Raw genomic sequence first — 9,729 nt, 5'->3', positions numbered from 1 at the left:
ACATATGTAAGATATAATTGGGACAATACTCACAAAGATTTTTCAAGTACGTATTTCCTATTATGTATATTGTTTAGGCATATATAAGCATGATGAAAGACTTTATCGATAGAGCATGTGTACGATTCAAACAAAATTATTGAACATGATTAAGCCTAGAATAATTTCTCTTCTTATAGATCTTAACAAATTAGTGAAAGCCTATATTTTTTGCTATTATGACAACACACTTATGAATACCAGTGATTGCATAATCATTACACATCCATTTAGAGAAATATTATGCCTTCGAGGAAGTCTTTTTTTTTTGATGAAGTAATGAATTCATTGATATGAGGAAAATTTCAGTATACATATACAAAAAGAATATACTTTAATTTAGTTTCTACCTACCCAGATTTCATGAGATACCACCGTTGAAAGTTATGAGTCATTTATGTAAATGAATGTCATCTTATGACTATTGAGTATGACTTTATAATAGAGCTTATTATGATTTGCAGCTCGCTCTCTTACAAGTGCTCGTGTAGCTTCCTCTCCTTAATATCAAATTCTACTGGGGAGTATTGTAATTGAGCATAAGAGAAATTCTAATGACATACTTATCATGACATTTGTACTTAGGATTTTTTTATGTATTTATAAAAATAGTTTGACAATATTATTATAGATGTTCCCTTTTTATTGTATAGCAACAATATTTGTTTACGATAATCAAACTATAATAGAAAAAAAGTCATAATTATTCTTTTAAAATCATGTACATTGGGCCCGTGCATAGCATGGGGTGACTGCTGACAACCATTTGAAGACAGACTTGGGCCCACATTTTTAGACGGTACACAAGATATTTTCAACTTTTTCAATGGGTGGAAACTACGTGGCTATTTCAGCTTACTGTAACTTGAATGATTTTTTTTCAGAAATTTAATATTTTTTTTGCATATTGTACAACTTCTTCATGAAGCTGGAATTTTTGTTAATTTACAGAACTATCCTTGGTCGTCCTCTTCTTCACATTTCTATATAAATAGAAATATATATATATATATATATATATATTATGTTATGTTTTTGCTAATACGAAATGTTGTGTCTAGTGTATATATTTATATATATATATATATATAAATAATTTATGAATTTGAGAAGGAATAACAAAATACAACAATTGAGTAGATTGGATGTTACACTACTTCAAGAAAAAGAAAAAAGTTACTCTATATGATTTTTGAATGTTATTAACTTATTAGTATATTAAAAAAAGTAGGAACTTTGAATACATGGCCCTACATTTATAGAAGTCCATGTGATTACTTTGTTTCTCTTCCAATGTGTGGATAGCCATGTGGCCTCAAGAATATGCAAGAATTTGGGTAGTTTTTCTGGAATTTCAGTACTCCCATGCACGAAGTCAATTGCTTAAGTTGTACATTTTGCTTATTTACGGATTTACCCTTCGTCGTCTTCCTCTTCATGTTTCTATATAATAGAAATATATAACAAAAATGATGTAGGAGACTTATAATAAGAGGCAATTAGATCTAGATCTAGCCACCACAATACTCACATAGACAAAGAAAGCCCTCACTGGGAGACTAGAGATAATCAACAATTTCAAGCTCATTTTGTGTAAGTACGTTTATGAACATGTTATTCATTCCTTTCTCTAATGTTAATGTGATGTTTCTAGTCACAATCTAGTTATTTTCTTGTTTAGGAAGGATTCGTCTGGACATTGCGATACAGATTTATGAGTTTATAGTTAATTGAGTTTTTTGAACATGCAGTTTGATTCTTCTAATTTGTATTTTTTTTCTTGAGAATTTCAGAAGTTGTGAAAACTATTAATTCCTGAGACGACACATTGATAAATCACATATCTTAATATTTCTTTTTATCAATAAATGTTTGTGATTAAAATTTTCAGATGTACCTAATTTTATAAAGATTAACTAGCTAGTCAACAATAGCAGTAAGTCAGTAACCAGTTAATTTTTAATATCACTCTTTCACATGGTACGGATAATCTCTTCACGCCGAGCATGAGCCTGCTTCTTATAAAATTTAAAATGATGGTTTTTTTAATACAAAATATAAACTTATGAGTCAAATTTTATATTTTAAAAAATTCAAAATCACTATTTGAAATCTCAATTTTAATATTATTTTTTTGAAGAATTTGAAATTTGAAGTTATTATTTCAAATTGCATATCCAATTGTTGATTTAAATCATGAGATGAGAATTACCTGAAAGAGAACAAGTGTTTTAAACACACAAAAAACGAAAAGTTAGTTGAATTTAATTTATTTATAATTAACAATAAAGCTGAAAATTAAAGCGTTGCAATTGATAAATCATTTTAATAAAATTTAATTACCATATTGAAAGTCGAATTAATTAGAGTGGATAGATTTTAACTACGTTAAATTCTTATTTAAGCTTTTGGGGAATTGAAAACAATCCATAAATGCCTAAAAAAGCTCGAGATATAAATCAAAATTCATGATAAGACTAAAAAGTATTGCCATCAGTTAGGGGTGGATGTTCACTTCTTCAGTTTGCTTTTATCAAACTTTAATTCGGTTCATTGATTTTAAATTTTTAAACAGTGTGCACCAAATATTGAACCAATTAAATTTGATTCGGTGATTTTAAAATAATTTTTTTAATGTGAATGAAAAGTAAAATAAGAACAAAATTAAAGTAAAAGACACTTAAGTGATGATGTGTTTCACCATGGAACACTTATTATGCTTAAAAAATAATATTTTTCTTTATCAAAAAACATTGTGCCTCTAACTATTGTTCGAGGAAAACAAGGACGAAGACGGGTCCCATACACCGAACACTAAATCAAAGAATCAGAAAAAAATATTGACATTAGACAAAAGGATAGAAATCGAAGAAGTGAATTAGTTCGATTCGATTTTTCAATTTTTTGAAAAACTCCTACTATTAGTACACCACATTAATAAAATGACATAAATTTTGAACAATTTTGAAGTGAATAAAAAGCTAGATCATAAGATCCAAAAAGTATTTTTTGTATTTCATGAATTTTATGCTTTAGTTTTTTTTGGTTGGTTGTTGTTATGTGAACGTACTTTTGCTATTTTTGTACAAGAAAATTCGAAGAGGCTCCTCTCCAGTGATGATCTCTCCAATTTCTCTCAATGCTATTTCATGTAGTTTACACGTGTTCATTTAATTTTTAATGGATTAGATTAATTTTCTTGATCAAATATCATTAACCATAATTATTAGTAATTCTCTCTTCTCTCATTCCTTTCTCAATTAGCAAAGTAACACTTCTGCCCCCTCCAAAACTCTCAATCAAACAATTGAAAATTAAAATTACATCAATATTTTAATGTTTTTACATTTACATATGAACAACTAGAGAGTCTCAAAAGAGAAATACTGAAATGGAGTGATTATCCCCAATTAAAGATTACAGTTATAAATACCACAAGAAAAGAAGACCCAAAAAATAAATGGAGAATTTCACCAGAAAAAAAAAAGTATATATGAAAAATATTTTCCTACCCATTTTTCGTGCCTTTTCCAGATCCTTTTGTTGGCTTTTGTAGAAGCTCCAAATTGAAAAAAATGATGTTACGAAGAAGATGACAAAGTTTTGTGGATCACCATTGTGATCGAACCAAGCTTCAAAGAAATAGTCTCATGGGTTGGATTTTTTAAATTTTATAATCCAAGTTCATCCTTTGAATTTTGTCAATTGTGTGAAAATAATGAAAAGAAAAAGCGATTTGTTGTTAACAAAGCAAATTCTTTGCTGATTGAGAAAAGGTTTGTTGTAGAATTAAGTGAGAAAGAAAGAGATGAGAGAGGAGAGAGAAAGAGAAATAGTAATAACCATGATTAATGATATTTGACCATAATTTAAAGGTTGCTTTATTTAAATAAATAGAGTTCGTTAAATTTTAAAATTGACAGATGTCATTAAATTAAATATATATTGAATCAACTGGAGAGATTAGTGTACAGGAGAGGAGCCTCTTCCAAGAAAATCATAGTGTTTTCAATAATTTTGAACATTTGGGTCCACTTGCATTTTCCTTGGTAGTGTGATTGCAGCATTTTTAAGACATTATTTTTCATTTGTGTGTCCGATTTTACACCTAATGCAGTTTGGCCATTTAATAAAATTTTTAATATTAGATATGTTATAATATTTGTAACAGTCAAGCTTTTAAATTTGTAATGAGTATAATATTTGTATAATTATTAAAACTTATAAATAAAATAAAATAATATAGTCAATCTTTTTAAATTTAAAAAGAACTTTCTTTATAAATAATCTGAAAGAAATGAGATCACATAAAATAAAGAGAGGATATTCATTGTAGCATAAATTGTTGGGCATGTGCTAGTACGAGCCAAGGGGTTAGAGCTCCCGGCCGCAGAGGCGTATCAAGGATATTTCGAAAGGATAAGTGCACTATTACGAAAAGATGCATTTAAGATATAAATTTAATCGTTTTTACTTTTACGTTCTTAACATTGAACCATTAAATTTTAAAAATTCTAGGTGCAACATATATAATACTACTAGTTTTAGATTTTAATATACATATTTGATTTAATAATATAAAAAATTTACTGTGCTAATTTTTTTTAGGAATTTTCAATGTTACACACTTGAAAATTTTGAAAGATTAAAGCAATAAAAAACAAAAGAAAAATTGATTGAAACGCCAAAAGTGTTACCGATAATAACTAGGAGGGGTGTTACTAACAAAAATTAAATAGATATATAAGATTTAAATTTCTATGTTTGCTCAGAGAGATGCTCCAAATCATCATTGTATTATTATATGCTACTTTTAACATGAGTTCACACCTCTATATTTAAATATTCTTAATAAAATATAACACCACTATATATGATCTAGAGAGGGAGCATGGGTTCATGTGAACAAATATATCTCTGGTTAATTTTTGAAGTCTCACATTCTGTTTATTATTTTATGCAGCAATGGCTTCAATTGTTGAGCAATGTGAAGTTGCACCACCTTCATGTGCCACAGATAAGTTGACACTCCCTTTAACCTATTTTGATATGGTGTGGTTAAATAACCAACGTGTACCTAGGATTCTATTCTATAAGCTCCCTATTGACAAAAATAGTTTCATCCAAAAAACTATTCCTACTCTCAAACATTCACTCTCCCTGACTCTCAAACACTATCTACCACTAGCTGGTAACTTTGTTTGTCCATTGAATTCGACCGATCATCCTGAATTACGTTATGTGAAGGGAGATTCTGTATCTGTTACTTTTTCTGAAACTGACATGGATTTTGATTATCTTGTTAGTAATGATCATCCACGTAACGCTAAGGATATTTATCACTTTGTTCCTCACTTGACGGAACCTAAGGATGTATTAGGGGTCCAATTTGCACCGGTTTTAGCTATTCAGGTGACACTTTTTCCGAATCATGGCATATCTATTTGTTTCATTAACCATCACATCGTTGGTGACGGATGTACTATAGTAGGGTTCATAAAGTCATGGGCTTTGCTGAATAAATACGGTGGAAATGATGAGTTCATGATGATTCCGTTTTATGATCGGTCTATTGTTAAAGAGCCTTATGGACTAAAAGGTTTACTATGGGATGAAATGAAAGAACATAAAAGTACTGCTGATCATGTAATTTTGACACCTCCTGATAACATAGTTCGAGGTACTTTTATTATAACACGAAATGAAATTGAAAAACTCAAGAATTTAATATCGTCAAGACGACCTAGCCTGACTCATGTAACATCATACACCGTAACATGTGGTTATGTATGGGCTTGCTTGATAAAATCAGAGGATACTGATACTGATCATATAATAATAGATGACAATGTAATGGAATATTTCTCATGTACGGTTGATTACAGAGCGCGATTTGATCCTCCACTTCCTTCATCTTACTTTGGGAATTGTGTCGTCTGGTACATTGTAAAAACAAGGCATGTTGATTTAGTTGGAAATGAAGGCTTTATAATCGCGGCAGAATCAATTGGAGAAACTATTCATAAAAGGAACAAGGATAAGGAATATGTGTTGAGTGGTGAGTGGTTGAACGAAGACGATCATCGATTTAAATCTCTTTCAGTTGCTGGATCGCCAAAGTTTGATTTATACGCCACTGATTTTGGCTGGGGAAGGCCAGAAAAATGGGAATTCGTTTCTCTTCAAACTGGTATATTGATGTCTCTTATTAAGTCCAAGGACTCCAATGGAGATTTGGAAATTGGTTTGTCTTTGCCTAAAACTCGAATGAATGCTTTTGCTGCTATATTTACCCACGGGTTAGAGGAGTTTAAGATTTGATGTAGCTTATTCAACTTTTATTCACTTAAAATTCCTACTCTCTCATGTAACTTGCCTTACTTTTTATGGTTGATCAAATAGTCTTTTTTTCCCTCAAGTATTATTTAGCCAATAATATAGAGTTATTGACATCCCTGTGAATGAATCAATTAATCTCCTATCATGGTATTTTTTTGGTTTCCCACTCGGTGTCCCACATGCCTGACTAATAGACGGCCTTGTGCCGGGAACATGGTGTCTTATGTAAGAGTAACAGGGAAAATTACACACTGATCATTTCATACAACTTTGCCTTTAATCTCCACAAACAATCAATCTTCATTATTAAACAAAATTGTCAATACATTTTAACCATTCAAGGGTACTAAAGAATGTAAACTACAAAATGGAAAGTTCAATTCTTTCTTGCTCATAATGAAAATTTGACAGCACTAGCAGGATGCTGTTTGATCAGTAGACCTGAGAATTTGATTTGATTCTTGAACACAACATGGAAAATCCCCTCGGAAGAACATCTCGAACCTAAATTGATCCATGAACATATATTTACGTTCAAATACAATTTTGGCAAAGACTACTCTAGTTGTGGAAGAAACTTGATCCAAAAATGACTTGACAGGCAAAATCTAGCATCAAACATGTCTTCTGTTCTCTATAATAGTAACCAAGAAAATATCAAAACAAACGACATTGTTATAGAAAGGCTTGATTGTATATTTACTAGCAATTGTAGACATAATGTGTGCTATTAAACAGAAGAGGAGAATAGTATGCTAGGATTATTACCATTTATATCTAAATTGAATTCATGGGATAGGTTGGAAGATGAGTTGGCTCATCCAGCTTCTTCAGCCTCAACAACGTCTCAAGAACGATACACACAAGCATTATCGTACCAAGAAGAAATCCATAACCTATTTTCCAGCCTTCCCCCGCGCCTGCATAATGCATTCCCAGTACTATGTTTATAGCTGCAAAGAAGAGGGCAATCCTCCCCACCCAACCATGATACAAATTCCAACACTTGCGGTATTTGCTGTCTCTATCTGGTCGTAGAAAGAATGCTAACACCTGCACGTTAATAAACGAGTGCCATTGTTAGTCAAATAAGGAATGTAATGAGTCTCTCCTCAGTGTTACTGAAACAACAGCTTAAATTAGGATCAGTACCTTTGGAATAAGGTTTATAAATCTTTTAAGTAATCGATTTTCTGAATCAGATAAGAGACAAACCTGAAGAATGCTAAGCACAAGAACAAGAATGCCAATGCCTTCATGTGCTGGAATATGAACCTGCAGGTTGTTGTGAAGTTGAAGTCCAAGAACCACTCCCGCGAGTCCTAATATGAATCCTATGAATTGAGCAGACACGTGGAAGTAATACCATGATTTTTGGTTCCTTAAATATCTCACAAAAATCGCTCCAAAGGGGCAGAATAGTCCCCATCCCAGTATTCCCAATACCCCATGAGTCTTCCTTGAGCTAGTATAATCATTAGGTCCAGCCGAAACGTCAAATGAATTACCTGAAGAAAATTAGATTATATACCAATTGATGGAAAACTAATTTACTCATAAATCTTTGAATGATCTTTCCATTCTCCACTACTCTCCTACTAAATGAACATATCTATTGCTAAGACGAACCAATTACCTGAAGAGAAGTCGAATAGTATAGTTGTTTTATCATCATGTACAGTAAGATGGTGGTGATGAGGATATTTAGTAGCAAATGCTAGCAAGATCGGTTGGTTTTTGAGGCGATTCGGATACTTCAGCTGGAAGGCCAAGTATATTGTAGCACCTTGAAGATAGACGAGAGGTGGAACGCTTGTCAATGGCAACTCGCCTTTCTCAGGTTTAATTTTCGAGGGTGTTAAGCCCTCAACATAATATTGCCTGATTTTCCCCTGTCCTTCAGGATTCACCCAACCAACCATACAGCTCGAATTGATCATCTTTCCATCTCGCGAGAATCCCATACCTACCCATCCAGTTGTGTATACAGTTGATAACACAATCGTTACAACATTGTCTTTCGTCTGTGAGTACTGTAACAAGTAATTAAGGCAAGTATTTTTAATAAAAGAACGTACCATTCAAAATAAGCAGATATTGAAAGCTTGACCAAACAGACTCACGTTATACTAATCATGTAACATAAATTTGAATCAAAATAATCTAGAACTTACGCGTAGGAGGAAAGAATTCCAAACAGGTTGGCAGACCATATTTTCGAGACCACCATAAGGAGGAGGAAGAAATTGAGCAAGATTTACACTACAAAGCGCTTTTGCATCTTCATCAACGCCCATTACCATTCCTTTACGCTGTGCCAAAGAGATTAACATGATAAACAATGACAACATCAATAATCTTGATATCATACCCATATTTTCCTAGAATATCAAAAGTTCAAAACAGAGGAAATTTGGACTATGGTGAAGGAAAAATGAATAATTGTTAGATGTTTTTAGGTGAATAAAATGTTTTCTTGGAGTTGAAGGATGAGTGATTGAAGATGGTTGGGTGGGGTGGGGTGGGGTGGTGGTTGATCATCATCATTTTCTTCCATGACATATCCTTTAACCATTGAAATGTCTTTTATGACAAAAACCTTTTAACAAGAATTAGGATTGTAAACGTTTCTCTATTTTTTATATATAAAAGACGTTTTTGCGTGAAAATGAATCAAGCAGGGGATATTTGAGGTGAACCTAAGAATTTTTAAAAAATTGGGTGAAGTGTCAAAAGTGAACCTAGAATATCATTTGTTCATTTCTACCTAGGATTTTATAGTGAATCTCTTCTCTCTCTCAAATTACATAATAAATTCGCTCTACTCTAGGTTGACTAGAATTGGTTGAGAATTGACGGTTACCCGAGTCGAACAAACAACGGGGTGAAGTCTAATAAACGACGTTGGATGACCACAAGCCAAACTATTCGTTTATCACTTCCGAAAAATTTGACTTGTGTTATATCCCGCATGTATCCCGTGCACAACGCTATGTATCCCGCATGTATCCCGTGCACAACGCTATGTATCCCGCATGTATCCCGTGCACAACGCTATGTATCCCGCATGTATCCCGTGCACAACGCTATGTATCCCGCATGTATCCCGTGCACAACGCTATGTATCCCGCAAACATCATTTTTAAGGGATTTTTGGTAAATAGAAAACTAGAAGGGATAGGATGTTATTTAGTACTTGTTTTATTTAAAAATGTGTTTGGACTGGATTCAAATCCCCAGCGGAAGTCACCATTCTGTTTTATTTAAAAATGTGATTTTGACTGATTTTAAGAGTCGCCACTTGATTTTTAAGAAAAATCAAGAAAACTATTATTTTCAAAAGACTAAAAC

General features: G+C 32.3%; 2 protein-coding genes across 3 annotated transcripts; one reads left to right on the top strand and one right to left on the bottom strand.

Moving 5' to 3' along the window:
• Window positions 1-1,543: 1,543 nt before the first annotated feature.
• Window positions 1,544-6,425, top strand: LOC102605147 (anthocyanin 5-aromatic acyltransferase-like). The gene is made up of 2 exons (XM_006362084.2): window positions 1,544-1,632; window positions 5,003-6,425. Exon 2 carries the CDS (start codon window positions 5,005-5,007, stop codon window positions 6,358-6,360), a length of 1,356 nt encoding a protein of 451 aa, XP_006362146.1. The 5' UTR covers window positions 1,544-1,632; window positions 5,003-5,004; the 3' UTR covers window positions 6,361-6,425.
• Window positions 6,426-6,660: 235 nt separating this feature from the next.
• Window positions 6,661-8,982, bottom strand: LOC102603345 (cytochrome b561 and DOMON domain-containing protein At3g61750). 2 transcript variants are annotated; one of them, XM_006362079.2, is made up of 5 exons: window positions 8,553-8,982; window positions 8,015-8,411; window positions 7,594-7,886; window positions 7,147-7,431; window positions 6,661-6,882 (listed from the first exon to the last, which is right to left on the bottom strand). In XM_006362079.2, the coding sequence occupies exons 1-4, from the start codon at window positions 8,751-8,753 to the stop codon at window positions 7,156-7,158; spliced, it is 1,167 nt and encodes a 388-aa protein (XP_006362141.1). In that variant the 5' UTR covers window positions 8,754-8,982; the 3' UTR covers window positions 6,661-6,882; window positions 7,147-7,155. The 2 variants fall into 2 exon arrangements, with proteins under 2 accessions (XP_006362141.1, XP_006362140.1); XM_006362078.2 differs by having other exon boundaries at window positions 6,661-7,012; window positions 8,553-8,981.
• Between the last annotated feature and the right edge of the window lie 747 nt (window positions 8,983-9,729).

This window comes from Solanum tuberosum, unplaced genomic scaffold (genome assembly GCF_000226075.1).
Source record: "Solanum tuberosum cultivar DM 1-3 516 R44 unplaced genomic scaffold, SolTub_3.0 scf00382, whole genome shotgun sequence".
Taxonomy (NCBI): Eukaryota; Viridiplantae; Streptophyta; class Magnoliopsida; order Solanales; family Solanaceae; genus Solanum; species Solanum tuberosum.
The sequence above is the reverse complement of the archived record's forward strand: the minus strand, read 5'-3'. Positions and strand labels throughout refer to the sequence as shown.

Coding starts and splice junctions, on each gene's coding strand:
- LOC102603345 (XM_006362079.2), bottom strand. CDS start 8,753: ATGGGTATGATATCAAGATTATTGATGTTGTCATTGTTTATCATGTTA. Junction 8,412..8,552: donor GGAATTCTTTCCTCCTACGC/GTAAGTTCTAGA, acceptor TACTTGTTACAG/TACTCACAGACGAAAGACAA. Junction 7,432..7,593: donor TTGTGCTTAGCATTCTTCAG/GTTTGTCTCTTA, acceptor ATTAACGTGCAG/GTGTTAGCATTCTTTCTACG.
- LOC102605147 (XM_006362084.2), top strand. CDS start 5,005: ATGGCTTCAATTGTTGAGCAATGTGAAGTTGCACCACCTTCATGTGCC.